At 26.0% G+C, this 21,644-nt stretch overlaps 1 protein-coding gene and 1 long non-coding RNA gene across 2 annotated transcripts; one reads left to right on the forward strand and one right to left on the reverse strand.

Annotated features, from left to right (window-relative positions):
• Positions 1-1,337: 1,337 nt before the first annotated feature.
• Positions 1,338-19,233, reverse strand: LOC411177 (integrator complex subunit 3). The gene is given in 17 exon segments (XM_026441327.1): positions 1,338-4,915; positions 5,027-5,603; positions 5,679-6,046; positions 6,140-6,233; positions 6,306-6,851; positions 6,938-7,076; positions 7,528-7,723; positions 7,793-8,354; positions 8,426-9,024; positions 9,408-9,487; positions 9,490-9,567; positions 14,771-14,975; positions 15,060-15,160; positions 15,235-15,388; positions 15,482-15,691; positions 15,922-16,188; positions 18,303-19,233. Coding segments are annotated over 16 exon segments (4,008 nt in total). The 5' UTR covers positions 15,946-16,188; positions 18,303-19,233; the 3' UTR covers positions 1,338-4,840.
• A 1,128-nt stretch (positions 19,234-20,361) lies between these two features.
• On the forward strand, positions 20,362-21,644 carry LOC100577422. The gene is made up of 2 exons (XR_120161.4): positions 20,362-21,444; positions 21,528-21,644. It is a non-coding gene; the product is annotated as an uncharacterized LOC100577422 (long non-coding RNA).

The raw sequence follows: 21,644 nt of genomic DNA on the forward strand, positions 1-21,644 counted from the left end.
TTAATCATTTTAATCTTATCAATATAAGTATCTCTAAATTAATTAATTAATTTGTATTCGATTTTTTGTATTTTAATGTTTTAAATATAATATTTTAATACTATTAAATTATCAAATATGAAATTTTTTTAAATTTTTTAAATTTTTTAAAATTCGCATTTGATGATTCATTGATTGAAAATAATTAAAAAATAATTATTTTCAATGAAATATATATATATATTTTTTATTTTATATATATATATATATATAAAATAAATCAATTTTAACCTATTGTGAAAAATATTTGGCTTTCTGATTTATGCGCATGTACATTGCGCAGCACGTGACGAATTGGTTAACAAGTGTGTTGAAATATAATCTCATGGTTTCTTGTGTCTACAAATTATTCGATCATATTGTGAATTATTTTACTGTACGCTACTTACGTTTCAAAATATACAATCTTTTCAGTGTATACATTTGAAATATATTTATCGTTTGAAAAATGTGTTAATGTATAAAATAACAACTTCAAAATGTACAATACTGCTCAATATATTAGCACAAAATTAAACAATATTTGTAGTAATTTCTTAATATTTCAGTATATTTTGTTCAATTATATTTATTTTAAATAATTTTAAATCACTTTAAAAGACAGTTTTATAAAGAATAATTGCATTTTATGATATTAAAATTGTATTAGTTTCGTACTATGAATATAGCCTCTCTTATGCTTATTTCCGTATAATAATAATAATAATAATAAGCACAATATTTCCGTTGTTAATCGTATCAATCAAACTTTTGCGTGATTGTGCTTATGTGCATATGAATAATAAATGAATCCTTGCACAAAATCTGTTTTATCTTTATCAACAAATTTGGTTCACTATATAATTTAATTATGTCATGCTCAATATGTTTACAAATACAAATTTATAATTGTAAAGTACAATCACATGCACAAATAAAACGGAACTATTTCTTTAAGTTAGAATAAATATCCGTTTTGTAGACAAATTCCGGTAAATTGGTAAATTTTTAGAGATAAACATTTATAGTGGGCAACAAGTTTCATCTGTCCTGATTGGTGAATCTTATAAAAATTAGCATACAATAAAACAAATATAATGGGAACATTTAAATCGTTTCTATAAAAGTAATGATATTAAAAAGAAATTATAAAAAAATGTTAAATAATAATAAATAATATTACTCTTAAACCTAATCTAAATCTGATCTATAGATAACCTTGATGAAAAATATTTATTCAAATAATATGTCATTTTTTATTCATGAACAATTTAACTGAGTCTTTAACTATATGCTGATATAAAATCTTTTGCTAAATGTTTGATTAACGATAAAAAAAATAACAGAGACGAGTAAAAAATGTACAGATAAATCTTATGTGATTATGACCATTACGCGATAGATATGTAAATATAGCTTAAAAAACCATCTAAGTAAAGCTTGTTGATTTATTTTGATATTTTTTTTTGATTAAAATTTTTAACCAAATACAGGACAGGTGTATATTATAAATTACTGAAAACGAAATTAGTAACCAGTTATAAAATTCGTTATTTCTCTCAATTGTATGTTCATAAAATTAAGTTGATGTTTGGCGCTTTTTATACACTTTCCATTATAACAATGTTTCGTTGTAAAACATATACGTGTGCACGTATGTATACGTAATGGATAGTAAATAATTATGTGATTTCTATCTTACCTGCAATATAATGATGAATGATGATTTTGTAATCATGCTACACATACAGAGCACATACACGAACCACATGTGAAAGAGACATGCGAATGAGGAATGTAACAATTCAAATGGACGTATATGTACATGTATAGCGCAAAAGTATCAAGTAAAAATGACGCATCTTAAGAAATGTTTTTGGAAAAATAAAGATCTATTCCATTTTCCTCTCTAGCTGTAATAATATATGAAAATTGAATACGTATTATATTTTTATTTATTGTCTCGCGTCAAGACAATTTCTCTTTACCTTCTGAGTGTGATAATGAAAAAAAATCTGAAAAATGAAATAAATTCATTTTCATCAGGAAAATTCACATTGTGTATGATTCTACAGTTCTTCAATATATCAGAAAAGTAAAATTGCGTTACATATGTTACAATGCCAAATTGGACAAAGTAATATGTAATTAATAAATGGCAAATAATAGAAAAAACATATTTCATCGAATTATAGGTATTTCCATTAATACTATTTGTAATGCCATTATATTTTAACTAATACTTAATTAATACTAATTTACTATTAGCTTTAATAAGTTGATATGGGTTTAATTTAGTAGTTACATGGAGAATAGTAATATAAATGTTTTACTATCAATCGTGCAATTTTAATCAAATGCGCTTAATGTACAATTTACGGATATTATGTGATGTAACAGGATTTAACTTTACAGAATTTTTTATTATTCTTCTTTAATTTGTCACTATTTCGGTAAAAAATTGTACATATATTACAAACAAGTTTAAAACTTTTAACATTCATTTGTTCGTTATATAATTTGCGCGTAATTACGTTGTTTTATAGTTATTTCATATTGTTCGCATTATGTATACACATAACTATAAAAAGAACAATACTATGACAATCTTCAAAACCGATTATTCTCGCTGAAGAAAATTAAAAAAGGGGAGGGAAGAATCTAGAGAAAGAGGAAACAAACGATAGGAATCACAGGTTTACTTCCGGTAATTTTTCGATGTATTTACATTTACGTGTATCTGTGTGTACAAGATCGTTAAAAACATTAAATGTTTATGCTCGCGTTACGATAATATATTCATATATTTACATGTGTATCCGTGTGTACAAGATCGTTAAAAACATTAAATGTTTACATATTTATTTTCCGTATTGCCCCGCGCATTGTTAATTTTGCAATTTTTCTTATTTTTTAATTTTTTTTTTTGTTTTATTTATGTGTCTGTGTTTGCCTCTCTTTCTCTCCCTCTCGTACTATTTTTCATCCTTTCATACTATTCATATATTCTTTCTTTTACATTCATTCAGTCATCGATTTTAAATATTTTTTTCATATAACGTCACAGTTTATATACAAGTAGAAAAAACCTAATAACAATATCAACTATCACACCTTATACACCATTAAAAATGGCTAGTACGTACAATGTACGCGTATAACTAAAAAAACATTCGTACTGGCTGAGATATTCGTCTTATTTTTCTTTCTGTTCGTAATGAATTATGAATCGTTTTCGATAAAATCGGAAATACAAACACTCATGAAAAAAAAAAATTAGAATTTTGAAAAATTCTCGTACATATTTATATGCTCGAACATTCATGCATAACATACAAATTCCGTTCTCTCTGGTATGTACAATTAGAAAATACATAACACAGTTACTTATACAAGTAACCGATTTTACAGGAAATGTACAGAGGTGAACGGTGATATTTCACGCTTACGTTCTTCTAAGACTTAAGTGTACATGACGCTTCGTTTTATACACGATGGAAGATGTTCCTTTATTTTACTATTTAAATAATATCCATTTCTGGAACAATATAATACCAATCATATCTAATATAAAGTAGTAAATTTATTCTATAAAAATACTGAAGGACAGATTTATAAAGAATAAACATTGCATATTAAGAACATATAGTTCTTGTAAATACATTATAAATATTATGATGAAAAAAAGTACATTTTTCTTGTATTTTTTCTTTTTTTTCTTTTGGTTAATTAAATTCGAATATTTGAATAGAAACATAAAAAAATTGTTCATTAGTCATTGTTTTAGAAACAAAACTATTAAAAGAATAGACCTTGCATCGTGTAAAATATAAAAATTGTTGCGTCTTGAGAATGATTATGCTTACTAAGCGCAGACGTAAAATACATTTGGTCGTAAAACTGTACGCTTCGTGCTGGAACGAGGAATTCTTAATACATCCTTGTTCTCCTGCAGAAGGTCCTTAATCCTAAATAAAAAGCTATCAACGATTTATATAAATTGCGTTCACAATTTATGGCAACAAAAGTAACCATTTTTTTCTTTGTTAACTACTTTGTGAGACGCGAGTCTTATAATTATCATATAATGAAGAAGAAAAAGAAATAAATTTGGACAATAGGGTCAATTATACTAATCGCAAAATTAATAAACAAATTATTAATAACACTAAGCACAATTGTGCCCGCATTTTTTGATGCCAACCATAAAATTGAATATGGATGACAGATCTTCATTTCTTTCTTTCTTTAGAAATAAAATGATTACAAAAAAAGATATTTCGTATCACTTTATCTCTAGCAATATTGCCAGATTCAATTTTCAATTCTTAAATTCATATTTTTCTGAATTTAAGAGTATATCGAAATAATCTAATTTATGACTAGTTTTGTGCCTCTCGGTAACTTTATCTGACAGATACATGATAAAATTTTTCTTACCCAAAACAGAATCCAGAATATCGATCTGTCATGACAAGTTAATCTGTCATATGTATTTACCTAGAAAAGCTATAACCAGTATTTATAAATTTTCTTCTCATTAAATATCACATACATTCTAGTAAATATATCTTTCATTAGAATGTCTTTGATACAAATAATGAAATTAATGAAATTACAGAATCTGGCAACACTTGTTACATAGTGTTTGCGAAATATGTGTAAGATCAGCATTATTTCGCATTCACTGTTGACATATATTATATGTACAAGTCGCGCTAGATCTATTACGTATACTATATTATCTTACTATTCTTAAGGCTAGTTTAGCTTGCTGCACACACATAACGTGGTCCATGTGACATTTGAAGACACTGGGTGGTCAGTCGCTATCGGAGCCCACTGGATTAATTTTTTTTCTTTTCTTTGCTTGTTTTACATTCACAATTTCTTCTTCCTATATTATTCCAATTAAATTTTATTAATAAAAAATACAATAATTTAAATAAAATCAGAAAAAAAAGAACTATAAATTTAAATTATTTTTTTATATTATTTTTAAATTTACCTCACTGCTAGATGTACTATCCAAATGATATCGAGGAAGTGGCCTTTTTGAACTAGATCTCTCCCTCGTATTAGCACCAGTTTTCCTATGACCTCCTTTACCACCAGCACCTCCACCACCTCCAGCTGCTGCTGCTGTATGTTTTCGTGCTGAGCTTGTTGGTGGAGGTGGAGGAGGTTCGTTTTCTTCATTAACTTCTGCGAGAGCAAATAAATCTCCATAACTTTTTCTTAAAGAATCACTACTAGCTGCTTGTGCTTGTTGCAAAGCCCTTTGCATTCCTTCGGAATGATAAAGCTGCAATTCAGCAGAAGACATACAATGCTGTCGTAATTGATCTAAATGACCAAGAACTTGTTCACCAGTGGGTGGACCAGGTTGTTGATTATGTTTAGCGCCAGATCGTTTCCTTTTATTTGGACTCGTAGCAGGATAACGAGTACTCAGAAGATTCGCAAGTAATTCTCCGAGTTTTTCTTCATAATCACGACACCAGTAACGTAACGCTGCTACGACAAACATATCTCCATCCACATTTTGTCGTGCAAGCAATTGTCGCAGAAGTTCTAAAGTTGGCCTATTAAATATTATTAATATTAGATTAAATTTTAATTGTCTAATTTTTTAAATAAATAAAATAAGTATTGATTACTTTTCTTGTTTAAGCATAAACAATATTGATGTTAGTGCTTCTGCGTGATCTCGAAATTGTAATTTGGGTAAAACAGGCAATACATATTCAATTGGAAAATCATGGGCAAAAATAAGTTGCCAGAAACAATATTGTTCAAAGGTTTCCCAATTTAAACTTGCTGTCAAAAGTGATGTAAATGATTCCTTTTTTAACATTTTCAAATGTCCTTGCATTATTTGACAAACTAATTCTTGTAATTGGCATGCATCAACAGTCGAAACGACCAAATGCAATAATTGAATATTTCCAAGAGTTACATTTTGAAAACCCATGTATACATCAGGCACAAGGTAACATAACATAAATATGTTGTCTTCGTGACAGAGCTGTAAAAAAAGTTATGCATTAAATAATAAAAAAAATAATAATATAATTAAAAATTTTGATCAATTTTTTAAATATAATAATTATTTAAATACCTTTAAATCTGATACTAAACACGCATCTAACTTTTTCTCTCTATGAGCACAAAAATCTTTATATACTGATGCTTTAACATCATTTAATACATTACTGTAACAAATAATTAATAAGATAAAAAACATACTTTTATTCATTATTTGTATAATTTTCATTTCTACAAACCTTTGTTCACCTTCCCGTTTTTCTTCTCCTCTACCCCAAACTTTCAAAAAATAAAGTAACAAGTAACCTATCCTTGGTTGAATGTTCTGCATCTCTGCAAGTACTCGGGCTAAAAGTTTCCGTCTATTGTCTTCTTCTTTACACAATTGAAACTGATTTCTAAACATAACAAATAACGGTGTGCTTATACTATCAGTCAAGGCTTCTTCATTCAAATTATCTGATGGAAATATTTGAGATGTAATTTGTGAGGATAAAATAGTTGATATGCAAGAAGCCAATGCTGGTATAGTTTCTGCATCTATTTCATCTTCTACAACCATTTGTACTATCCTTTCCATTGTTTGACACCTCACTTCATTGTCTGTTTCACTATGCAAACTTTCAATAGCAGTCCTTAATTCTTCTGGTTCTAAAATTAAATTTAATTGAGATGTAATATCTTCTTTCTTCACAACACAATTTGCATTTTTTTGTTCATTTTTCAATTTCACATTAGCTAGTGGAACATCTTCTTCATCTTCTTCTTCAACTTTATTCACTATCCTATAATATTATATATCATTTATGATATAATTATATATTTAATATAATAATTAAAATACTTTAATAATTAAAAAAACAAGGCTAACCTTAATGGCATTTCTTCTTCTTCATCACTAAAAGCTGGTTCAGGATCTTGATTTATATGATTATTTTCAACTGGTGTATTTACTGCATTTTCTAGTGTAGCTCCTGGTGCAAGATCCTTATTAAGTTCCTCCATTTTACCTGAATAGACAGGAACCTTATTTCCTGCTTAAAAGATCATGCAAAAACCAAAGTTAGTAAGCAATAAATGTGCTATAAGCTTGAAAAAAGTGAATAAAAAATATGTTAAAAAAAAAAAAATCAGAAATTTTAAATTATATTTAAAAAGGAATGTATACATATATTATTGTGATATGTGATTTGTTAAAATAATAATTAAGCTCAAAATTAATAAATATAAATATTTTCTATTTATATTTATTTAATGTGTATACATATAAATATATTTATATTACATATTATTAATATTTATATGTATATTTTAAATAATATTAAATAAATTTTTAAACTTTAAATATATATACAATATGAAAAAAAATTTTAATATAATGTGCAGTAATAAGCTATTTTTAGTGCTCCAATTTAAGTAATCTGGGAAAAATAGACATGCAATATTCTGCATTAATTTTACCAGGATCTGCATTAGGTGGTAAACAAAATTCTTTGAATGTTTCTCTTATTTTACTCCTCAATTCACGATCTAACTTAGGACTGTCAAATAATGGATAAAGACTTGGCAAAACTCGTTTCTCTAAAATTTGTCTTAAAGATGAAAAGATTCCATTTCTTACTTTCTCTGTCAAAGGTGGATAAAAATTAGGTATTATCTGTAAACAAAAATTATTTTTCAGTAATTTTAAAACTGTACATTGTTAAAGTCGCATATAATTACTTACCCTGCATAAAAAGTCTAATAATGTGGCAGTGACTGGTGGATGGGATCTCATAGAATTGTGCATGACAAGAATTGCAGGTTCAATATTCATAATATTATCCTTCTCAGGTTCAAAAAATAACCAATCATAAAATAAAGCTAATTTAGCATTACTTGCAGCTACAGTTGATGTACAAGTTGTAAATAACCATCCTATTACTGCCCATCGAGGTATAATATCTGAACACAACAACTCATTTGTTGGATGGATAACACCAACAATAAATCGTATAAGATCACATCTCAATGACTGTGATTCTGGTGTAGCCAGGTACTGCCGTTGAAACCAATCTTGATATCGTTTATGATTACCGAAACGCACTTGACTGGTTAAAAATACTAATTTTCTTTCCATATCTGGTGTAAGTCTAGATTGTAGAAACCTTCTAGAAGTCCTAGTTTGTAAAAGTTGAAGGACACCATTGAAATTTGGACAAAGAGATTTTGGATTAAGAAGCATATCTTTCCAAAGTGCTTCAAATTCAGGTATTCGTGCCACATTTTGTAATAGACGCACCAAATCCCTAAAAATATTAATTTTTTTTATTTATTTATATTTTATAAATATCAATAAAAGAAATCTTTAATCATTTACCTTCCAATAACCAAACAATCAACCATACGTTCCCTTATTAAAGATACAGTAAAGGTAACTTCTTTTTGACGTAAACCAGATAAATGAGGTGCATTATGATCTTCTATTAATCGTAAGTAGGTATAAACAATGGATGCTACTAAAAATGGAAATTTATCTAGCCAAGGTCGATTTTCTTGAAAAATGTCCAAAAGTGCATCAACTAAGAACAAATTTCGTGGTGAAATATCACCACCAGCTGCATGCCTTAATAAACTTAAACAAAGATTATCCACACTAGCTACACTGGTTCTTATCATCTCTCTTAATAACCATAATAATTGATTTCTGGTTACATCATTTAATCGTAAATATCTTTCAAGTACTAATTGATTAAGATGTACTAACACAATTGCAAGACCATCTCTTGTAATTAATGTTAAGTCTCTATAACTTTTGGCTGCACTTTGAGGATCTGTTAAAATAACTACTAATAATCCCAATGAAACTTCTTCGTGTGTCTTATCCTTACACACAGCATTATTTAATGTATCATGGGCTTCTTTTTCAGATAATCCTGCAGTCAAATTTTGGAGCACCGTATAACATTTTTCAAATTTCTGAAAAAAAAAATAGTTTTACAAATGAATATAAAACAAATTTAAAAAAAACCATAAAATTATAACCTATATTTTGTATCACAAATTATGAAATCACAAACACATTGGTGTTATTAATAAATATATTTTATTAACAAATCTATATATGATTATATGTATTATTATTGCATTTTTGCTAGATTTTAAATATTAATTATTAGTGAATATTAGACATAATTCTGAAATTAATTTCAGAATTATGCAAATGATTCGAATATTGCCGCTAAGACGCGTGGTTCGACGTGTGGCGCCGCGCGGTCAGCGACGTGCGCGACCGTCGCAACAATGGCGGAACCCCTAGCACCCGATACGTATCCAGTGACTATTTGAAATATTTATGTTACCTCTTCTAAGTCGTCCTTATTCTCTATACAACTCGTGCTGAGTAATCGGGACGCGGGAGTTTTCGTTTGTTCCATAGCTGCTGACTGGCCCACGGCCGTCCCGTGAACGTTATTCCAGGCCCTGTCGAGCCCTCAGCCCTCAGCCCTGTGCCCCTGGCCGCTTGTGCTCGCCTCCGTGCATCGTGATCGTCTCACTGCCTGTTCGTTCTCTATCTTTCTCTCTCTTTCTCCTTCCCCACTCTTCGTCTCTCGCGCGGTCTCTTCACTCTGTTTATTCCTTACCACGGACCTCCCCGACTCCCTGAACTGTTCCGATGCGATTGCGCATTGATACATGCGCCTCGTCGCTTCTCGGCCTCACTTCGTGACGTGATTGCTCCCCTCCACTATTACCAATCATTGGTTCGTCCAATCACAATATACCAACCCGTACACATGATATTGGTGGGGATACCGTAGAAAAGTAGTGCGGCTAGCAGGAACGTATTTATTAAAGGCGCTTAACGAGAGGACGGTCACCTTAAAGTGTCTCTGAACTGTTGAAGCAATGTAGTACTTGTCATGCCAAACTTTGTGCAAAAGGGTTTATTCTTCCCGCGTTTAAACAGTTCGTTTCAGATGTCATACGACATGTATTGATTACTTTTTTCTTATAGAAACTATAAAATTACACATTACACGTTATACATATAATAATATTGCAAATTATTATATAAACACATATTAATGTTTATTATTATTAAAATAGATTGTAAAAATATAATATTTTATATATATATATATATATATATATATATATATATATATATATATATTAAATCAGATCTTTCGCATTAAACTATAATAACAAATTTGTCTTAATTTTTAGTTAATTAAATATAAATAATGAATGTATTATAACAAACTGTTGCATAAATTTGAAAGTTTCAAGATTATAATTTACAATATAAAAGATAAATGAATATTTCAATGTAGTTATTGTAATATTTAACATAAGTTAAATAAACTTATAATATATCATTAAAATATATTCAATAATAAAAGATATGATATTAATTTAAAAGAAATAAGAATGGTCACGAGGTCATCGGCATCTATACTTTAAATTACGTTGAACTTTATAAAAATAACTCAATCATTATTGTAACAATAGAAACAATATAATATTAAAAGTAATATTACATATAAATAACTGTATGTAACTTTTTTTAAAAATTTATATATTTTAAAAACAAATATATTTTGTGAATGAAATTATATAAAAAAATTATGAAAATTATTAATATAGGGGTGTCTAAATCTACATTTCGTTTTTAGTATAGATACATACCTATGATCTTTAACTGCGCATGCGCATATCTGTATATATGAAGAGGCTATTCGACTAATCGCATTGGGTGTTCGACCACGCTTTCCGCTCTTCGTCTCCTTGTGTTACTTGTGGACATATTTACGTTCTTTTTCGAATTCTTATTATTTTGTGATTACGAAAATGATGTGCTAGCTTTAGAATTTACGTATTTATTGTAATTATATTAATAACATTTTGTTGGATATATAAAATCTCTGCGCATCGATACTTTCGTGAAACGTCAACCTAACCCTCAATAAGTGCAGGAACGAATCTGAAATTCCATTATGATATATAAGGTTTTCCTCCAGGTATCCGTGGTATCCATTTTCCTTTCTCTTTCTTGTTTTAATATGCATAATCGTTTTCTCCTATTGCATTATTCTTTGTTACTTGGTTATGGTTTAAATCGAGGACATCTTTATTCAAATTTTTTTTCATACAGATGTTAGAATTTTATTGATTTATAAATATTAATAAATAAAATAAAAAATTATAATATTTGATTTTTATTATAAAATTTTAATGATATATGTTAATTGATTGCTATTTATGTTATTTTAATGACATCTTAATTGGCTCGAATTATAGTAAAAAAATTAATTATAAAAATTATTATTAATCTAGGATTTTTAAATAACTTTAACTTGATCTTAAAAATAGTTATAAACTAAAGTATAATAATTTTTATTAATGAAAAGTAGTATTTAAATCGTATAAAATATCTTTGATATATAATTCAGTATAATACTTTATATTTTAATACAGCTTTCATATTATATTATAATTATCAAAAAAAAAAACAAATAGGAGATAAAAAGTACGTATTATTAATTTTTTTGAAATTTTGAATACAAAAATATTTAAAACTACATTCTGAAGGTTTTAAGCGAAATAGAATATAACCCCCTATTTCTATAATACTTGTAAACGTCAATGGACGCATGCGCATAAGAACATATCGTGAATAGTCTCGTATCGTATAAGATGAAGACAAAAAAGAGGAAAATATATCCAAAAATATAAAAATAATAAAAATAATTTATTGGTATCATTAATAAATTTCTGTTTATTAGAATTTTTTTTTAAACAATAACACGTTTATACACATTTCTTAGGGATTAATCAAATGAATGTTAATTAAATGAAAATAAACTAAATGTTTTAAAAAAATGAAAAATGAAAGAATGTTATTCTATAATAATCGAAAAAAAAAATTTAATTCTGCGTTTTTTCAGTTTTATATTCTTTGTTTTAATTAGCATGTACTCTATAGAAATTTCAAATATTTGCAAACAGAATCATTTCTATATTAACTCTCAAATGTCTCCCAGTTTTCCAGAGACATCTCATTCAATCCCTACAATTAGGAAGAGTTCAACGGAAATACTATTAATAAATCAATCTGAGAATTTTCTTCATCTAGAACTAGATTTACTTTAAGGATAAATGCTTTTAAATATTTGAAAATTCTCATTCATCATATTTAAAAAGTTCTCAAGGAGTTCTTGATTCAGAATTCGATAAAATATGAGAAATTCCAATTTTTCTTTGTGAATTGTCAATTATTAAGTAATCAAATATTTTTGTGTTAAACTGAACACCAATCAGAATGATTAATGATTCATATCTACGCTTTTTAGAAATAGCAATGAAGAGGAAGAAAATTCATTGGATTATTTAAGAATGATTCAGAAGTACATAAAGAATATGGGATGAAAGAAGTCTCTGAAATCTTATTTTAGGACAATTTGAAAGATGTATTATGATTATCATGTAATCAAATATTTGAAAGAGTATCATGCATCATAAATGCATTATGATCTATAAATTTTCATTCTTCAATTGTTTTGATATAGCATCAAAATATATGATTTATTATTTAGTAAGGAACTTTTAAGAAAATGAAAGGATAGATTACCAATAATTATATATAATATAAAAATCTATTCCTTGATATGTATAATATACAATCCTTGATGTATTTAATTTATTTAAATTATTTTTGCAATTTTTAAAATTTACAAATTACATAATCATTTTAAACTTCGATTTATTTCATTAATTTTTTTACGTTATCGCATCATTATTACTTTTTTACAATCATAATAATTTATTTGTAATTGTAATCATATACAAAATAATATTATGATTAATAACATTAAATGTTTATGATTAATAATATGACACAAATATCTTATATTAATGAAAAAATTGTATTCTGTTATATTTTTTTTCTTTTCTTTTCATTAATTAATTTGGAATTTTAAATAATTCAAAAAAATGAATACTTAAATAATAAGAGTTACATACATTTTTTTTTTAATTTACATTTAACAAATTTTCAATGATCTACAGATAACAGTTTTGAACACCTAATATATAGCTAATTCAACTGAAAAAAAATACTATCTTTCATTAACGGATATTGTACTTTTTATATATTTCGTATAAAACTTTTCTATGTGTTGTATTGTTTTATATTTTAATGTATGTACATATAATTTTGTTATAATATACATATATATATATATATATTTATTGCGTGTATATGTATAAAATTTTTCTTATTTTGTTTGGAATGTTAATTTAATAAGAACATAAAAATATATTCATATGTAAAATTTGAATTAATAAACAATAATATAATATTAATATTATTATTATGAAATATTATTAACAATTAATTTAGAAAGGATTTAATCATGCATTCTTTAAAATATTGATTTATTACATCAAAATTAATATAATTCATTGGGTTTTCTATTGGTAAATAGAAAAACTATAATATTTATAATAATATTTGTCAGTCTGTATTGCAATTATTGTTTATAATTTTTAATTATAATATATTCTCTTATGATTGTATTACAATGTTAATAATAATGCATAAATATTTTGAAATTATTAATTTTAAAATTTAAAATAATGAATAAAAAAAATAAATTTATAGAAAATTGTAGTGTAATTATCATATAATAAGAGTTTAGCTTGTGGAAAATGTCCATCAATTTCAATGATCCAATCTTTTTTAAATAATAATTAATGCAACTTTTTTTGTTATTTATATATATTAAAAAATTAATAAAAATATTAAATCTCCAAAATAACATAGATAAAAAAAATAAATACAATATAATATTAACATACAATTCTATGGAAGTTCAAAATTCGGAAAAATAAATTAAATTTGCAATACAAATATAATATATAATATTATATAAAGTTTAAAATTTAAATAAAGTAATTTATTATATATATATATACATATTAAAGAATTTTGTCATTAATTATTATTGGATAAAAAATTAAACAGTTCTTCTGCAATTGATTATATTTACTTAAAATTCTTTTATATTTATTAATGATGATGAATAGTGCAAAAAATTGAGTGTAATCGCGCTCTTTTGATGTCAAAGATAAGATATTCGTTGTATGAGTCATATAAAGGTAATATTTAAATTATTTGATCCTACAATATGACTATATCAAAGTGTAAATGACATGAATAACTTTTTACTTTTTGTAAAAATTGAAATATTTCATGTTTTTAAATATTTATATAATTTATATATAACAAATAAAATTTTTTTTATAATTTGGAATTTAGAAATATTTGTACTACATAATTTACCAATAATTATATTATCATTGCTTATTTCTATATATCTCAAAATGATTAAAATATATATTTTTAGAAATGAATTCAATTATTAAGTAAGAAATGTTTGATATAAAAATTTTTAAACACAAAATATAAAGAAATACAGAAATTCTGGCACGTTTTCAGTACTTTAACATTATTTAACAATAACAGAAGTATAAAATATAAATACCAATATAATTTTCTGTTGTTTATGTTATCTAATAACATTGATTATAAGTAATCAGTGCTTTCCTGAGATGCTAAAAAGTGTATGATGTTAAAAATGCATGTATTTATATAAATACATTAATATCAAAGCACACTACGATTTTCCTTTCTTGAATCTTTGTCTTGCTTGTGCTTTACTATATTTGGGATGTTTTTCTTTTTCATTATTCATTTCAGTTTCAATATCATCAAATTCTTCTTTGTTATCACCAAAAAGATCCACTGGAGGTTCCAAAAGTGATTTTCTCTGACATTTTATGAAATAACGGAATCCCTTTGCAATGCCAAAACCCAACATTGCTATAGACATTGTCAATAAGGCCATTAAAAGAGGATGTTGCATCTAATGAAAAAAAAAAAAAAATGAAATAATCATAAATATTTATTTTAAAATTGATTTCTAAAACTATTAAATCAATTTAAATACCGTTAATGTAGGTTTATTTGTAAAAACATAATCTGCAATTACAACTATTACACCAAGTATAATACCAACACCAGCTCCAAGCCAGGGTATTTGTTGATCAGCTAAAATAATTTACTATATTAAAATATATAAAATATTTTTAATATAATTATTTTATTATTATTGATACCAATACCTCGTTTGTCTTTAATTAATAATCGGGACACTCTATTCATTGCCTCTAAAATTGTTGGTTCATTTGGTTGAAGAGATAAAGCTTTATTGTAAGATTGAAGTGCTTCACTGAAGCGAAATGTTTGTGATTCTACTTCAGCTTTTCTAAAATAACCCTATAAAAAGATTAAATATGCTGATTTTATTCAATATATATATTTTGCAAAATTTATTTCTTATTAACAAGCATAAGAATATTATAAATATACCTTGGTCCAATCAGGTTTTAATTGAATTGTCATTAATGCATCTTCCATTGCAAAATGATATTGTTGTAATTTTAAAAATGCAAATGATCGATTACTATATAAGGAATAATTTTGTGGATCTAATTTAATAGCATGAGTATAATGAAACATAGCTTCTTCGTATTTTTGTTCTTTTACACACGCGTTTCCACGTTCTTTGAGATTTTGTACCTTCAATGAAATTGTGATAATGTAATAAGTGAAGTATCGCAATATTAAGTTTAAACTCTTTCATAACGTAAGTAATACAGATTAATATTCGCTATTAATTTACATAAAAAGATATTGTAAATTATATTTGTGTTTATGTTTTAATTATTAATTAATAACTATAATTATATGTTTAAAAGTAAAAATTATAAATACTAAAATATAGATACGAAACAGTTATAAACGCTTACCTCTGCTTCGCGTGTGTTCGACATATTTCACAATAACTTTGGCAATTAATTAAAATAAATTAAAATAAATAATTTTATAAATTATTATCTAACGTATGCGTTATCATTGTCCTTCAGAGTAATCGTAGTTAATTTCTTATCTATTAAAAATAGTCAACAATAAGAAGCAATCGAAACACCTGCCATGTCGTTTTCACCGGTAAGTACATGCGCGATGAACATTAACATGTGATACTGCACTGCGCATAGTCCTCCACCCGTTGTCAGCTGTATTATATTAAAAAAGTTTAAGTAAAACAAGAATATGTTGATACTCTTTCTAATACACAATATTTTTCCATTAAATATTATTAAAAAAGTATCCATATAAAAGTGAACAAACGAATTTCATAAAATAAAGATTTTTTTCTATTCGATTTGAAAAAAAACGATCGAAAATTATCAAATAAAAAAATATTCGATGGAAGTTTTTTTTATTGAATTAGATTAATTAGATATAATGTAATATGATAATAATATATATATTTAAAGTTGTTTTGATTATATATTGAAATATATGTGTATGTAAGATATGTATTAAAAAAATTTTGTATTTTTAATGAAAAAAATTTATTATAACCTCTTTTTATATTATAACCTTTTTTTTATATGAAACATTTTTCATCATAGACGATAATAATATAAATCAAAATGATATCAAATAAAACAGATTGTATTTCATATATTTTTATACCATCAATTATTTTATATATATATATATATATATATATATATATATATATATATATATATGTGTAATAAAATACAAGAATTGAATTAATTCAATTTATGTCTGTATTTAAATATATATAAAACGGGGATATATAACATTTGACGACAAAAAATTATAAAAATAGGAAAATAAAAAAAAGAACAAAGATTTTTTTTTATCATTTTAATATTTGAAATTCTCCATTTCATACAAATTAAGTGGGGGCATTATAATACAAACTTAAAATATATACATCGATATTTCTTCTCAATGAAACTTCTCAAATAACTAATGCAACTCATCCATTTAATCCATAATCTCTAAATTTCTTTCCATTATTATTATGATTTATTTTTTTATATGTTTTTTTTTTATTTCGCTCGAACCTACATCGTGTATACTGTGCAACGAAACTGGCAAGTCGTCTGAATAAATATTTTTTTTTTATAGTTTAATTAGCCGTCAAAATTAATTACGGCCAATCTATTATTTTTAATAAACAACATCCATAATATATAAATGGAGAATCGGATACAACCTCATTTTAGTCAGTTCGACGAATGGAATTAGAGGTTTCTCGACGAAATACTCTGTCCTGAATCGACGAAACGACAGGCACTAATAGCGAGTGTCAATATTATTTTATTCAGATCGATTATTTGTATCAATTGCTCGAAAGTAACGATCTTTGTTGTAAAATTATGTTTCAAATAATCTTTTCTTTTTTCTTTCTATTTTTCAATGATTAGTATTTATTTGTTTTTGTTTTTATTACTAATATATGATCACGATATTTTCGATCAAAAAATCTTGGTGAAAATGGATATATTGATCATTTTTCGAGTACAATACAAAAAAAGGATCGATATAACGGACAGATTAAGAATCCTTACGATTATTGGAGGACAAATGGCAAACATTTGTATTCTCGCCAAGTTGCTGTACTTGTTATTGCCCAAGTGGGACGGAAGTCACGGATGATTTTGGCACTCCTGTTTTATTTTCTAACGCCTATTCACCTGTGCGATCCTTTTCTATTTTTCCTTACGTGCCTTTTTATCTTTTATTTCATTTGTCTTTTAATAAATAAAAATTAACATATATCAAATCGTAAGAATATATATGTATGAAAAAAAAAATTACAATTCAATATAAACATTTTTTTCTATTATCTTTTATTTTATTATGTTTAATTTTAAATTTTATTTTTATTGAATTTTAACAAAAAATTCAATAAAAAATGAATAAATTTTAAAACAATGTTATGCAAGTTTACCGAACGGAATACGAATGGAATACAATTAACTACACTGAGAACCACATAATTTAATTATATAAGCAGAATATGACAAAACAAAATAAAAAAGAACAGCCAGGAAAGAAGTGAATCCGCACTGGGACGAAAACTTGTTTTCTACACGCAGCACGTGCGCAATTCGATCGTTGAGTCGATCCGATTCTCCATTATCACGAATCGTCATGTTTACCGTATATATACGCTTTTCATTTTTTTTTCTTTTTGTTTTTGTTTTCTTATGCACAACCCACATCAGTTATTGTTACTCGTTACTGTAAATTGTAAGTGTAAATTGATTTTTTTGTCCAGACTTAAAATACATTTTATACATACTCCGTTTATATTCTTGTGTAGTCGTCACCATAATCGTCGTCGTATGAATTGTCAAGCAGTAGTCGTCATACAAGAAAAAACAATATGTATTTAATTATTACATATGTATATCGTAGCTTGATCTTATTGTAAAAGCCATCGATTTACTCACGCTTTTTTTCTCTTCGTTCGACAAAGAGAACTCATCATCATTCTTTTTACATATTAATTGTATTTTCATCACACTCACAAGTTTCCATTCTAACCTCTTCTTGTTTTTTTTTTCATGTTCTGAGTAGCATCTTTATAATTTTTTTTCTTCGTACAATATTTTCACACGTACATATTTAACACGCACGATTCTTATGTTTTCTTTTTTTTTTCTTTTGCTTTCGAATAAAACAAAAGCACGCGGGGAAACGGCCGGAACTATGCGTGAAACAGAATCGTAGCAAGAAACGGAGGAAATTGTTTCGCGCAATAGCGTTTCGGTTCTGTGTGTGCCTCTCACCAATAACCACAAACCAAAGAGTCCACTGTAGAAAAGAAATGATCTTTTTCTCTCTCTTTTTTCCCCTACTTCTCGTTCTTTTTCCACCGGTATACTTTGTTACTATTCTAACTATATAGTATTTCGTCAACGATCATACCAGGCACATTTTGATTTTAGAACACGAAAAAATCTACGTATAACAATTATATTTACGGGAAATAATCATGGACTCGATTGTGTTGCAACATATATCTTTTTAGGTATTAATTAGGCATTAGATATAACATTTAATTCGTTTCGTGAAAATATTTTAGTAGTAGCTGAAAACATAACCTTAACATCACAATTAAATCTTAGATCTAAAAATTTTTTTTTTATTATTTTAAACGAAAATTTTTTTATGCTATATTTAGCGAAAGTGAACATTAATTGAAATAATTAGGGGATTATATACATGTATATTATAGAAATCATTAAGAATGAAAAATTTCACTAGAATAATAATTTTATTGAATAAAATTGAAATATTTAAAAAATATATATATTAAGTGATAAATTTATGTTTTAGTGAACAATCCCCTAATAACTTTGTGACATATTTTAGAACACTCATGACTATTATGGGACATTGTGTTGCTAAAATAATTTATATGTGCTCTTTATAAAACGATAGGCACACGTTATCTAGATGTTTACTATAGTTTGATTAAAACACTTTGCATATGATATGACTTCATGAATAATTATTTGATTTATATATTTGTTTTGCGTTTACACAACACAAATAATCGGCTAAATCAAATTCAGATAATTCAGATACTCATTATGTTTTTTAAATATGCGAATGATTTTTTCGTACTGTTTAATTGTTAATACTTTTAATGATAAATCTTCTATATAAATTTAGAATCAGCTACTGACATTGATAAAAATATGCCAATTTAAAATTGATAATTCGCAACATTTCTCAACATTTAGACGAAAAATGTTCCCCGCTTACAAAAGATACGATTTTTTTTAAATTTTTTAACAATTTAATTATATTTGGAAGTAAATATTGATTTTGAACCGTCGCAACATTGCACGTCCCAATCTAACACTCGAGGATAACATAATCGAATGATTAACATATTTATGTAATAACATTAACATTAATAATAATAATAATAATAATAATAAAGAATAATAATAATTATCATAATAGCAATAATAATAATAATAATAATAATAATAATAATAATAATAATAATAATAATTGTAATAATCATTAATGGAAGAAAAATGAGGGGGAAAGAAAAAGAAAGTAAAATAGAGGATATACAATCAATAGAGGAAGAAAGACAGAATAATAAATCTGTTTCTTTCCCCCACATATATCATAGTCGTTCCGATATTGGAGAGAAATATACATATTTCTTCTTCTTCCATTTATAATCATTTATTATATATCGAGTTAAATCATTTTCCTCCTGTCGATAATGTTCCACGCAGTCATTCATCGCACTTGCCAACAATATTTAAATATTTTTTTTTTTATCCAGTTTTTTGCCTTTGTATATATATATATATATATATATATATATATATATATATATATATAGGTAATGATTGCAAATATAACTATATAATGAATACATGAGCCTTTGTCAGGGGAAGCAATGCAGTGTCGTCAATAAAAGAGTTGCGTATTATACATATATCTATCAAGGATGATCCATTCTATGGGATCGTTTAATCATTTTATGTTGTGTACTTGTATTTGCGCATATATATGTAATTCTTTTTCTATTTTCACTTATCGTTCGCTTATTCGTCAAATTTCTTTAAATATAAAGAAAAAAGAAAAAAAGGGAAAAGAGAAAACAACAAGTTTCGTTTTCTTTTTTATATCGTTGTCGTTCCATTTCCCCTGTTCCTTTCATTTTTCAAAAATAATGAAAAGAAAATGCTCAAAATCATTAAAAGACAATATTGGCCTCGATCGGTAAAGGTGATAGCAACTAAGAGGACAATGAAAAATCTCAAGCTGCCTTCTATACATTTTAAGTCATCACGTTTTATAAATCAATTGAATCATTCGACCATGTGAAGTAATATATATTTAATAAACACTTAGAGAATGTAACTTTCTCTGATAGTATGCAATAATTTTTGTATTTCTTGATAATCGCATTGAAATACCAACCTCGTAATCGTTCCAAAAGGCATCCATTGTCGTTTTTTATTATTAGAACCAATGAAAACAATTTCGATACATTATTCATGATGAGTACGAGATTAGTCTCTATTTCTTTATTATTATTATTTTTTTTTATATTTTCTATTTTTTTTTTTTTTTTTTTATATATATATATATTTTTTTTTCTTTACAAACTAGCCCTTAGTTTGATATGGGTAATAGAAATCATGTTTCTTCGTTCTCCTTTATTCTAATTTTCTTCACCGTCCAAAGTAACGTTCATGGGTGATTTTTAATGAGTATATTTTATACTTCTCTCTTTTTCGCGTATCACGAAGTTTCCTTTCTTACATTTAATTCGATTTTGTCCCTTGCTCGAGCATCTCCATGGATAATAGGATTTTATAATTGAACAAGTTTCTCAATAACCTCAATGTGACGGATAAAAAGGATGATTGAACGAAAAAAGTGTCATTTAATTCTAAGATTGTGTAATTAATCGATATCTATATTACTAATAATACGTACTATTGGTAATACAAAATAAATATTCGTCCAATTTATTTTGTTTCAGTCAATTTGGAAATATTATGATGTGTTCGAGCAAAGTTTAAAAATTACCCAATATCTATGTATATTTCTAAGGCTAAGGCTTCCTGTACAAAATGATGTCACATGCTTAGATCATCAA

Source organism: Apis mellifera, linkage group LG6 (assembly GCF_003254395.2).
Source record: "Apis mellifera strain DH4 linkage group LG6, Amel_HAv3.1, whole genome shotgun sequence".
NCBI classification, from domain to species: Eukaryota; Metazoa; Arthropoda; class Insecta; order Hymenoptera; family Apidae; genus Apis; species Apis mellifera.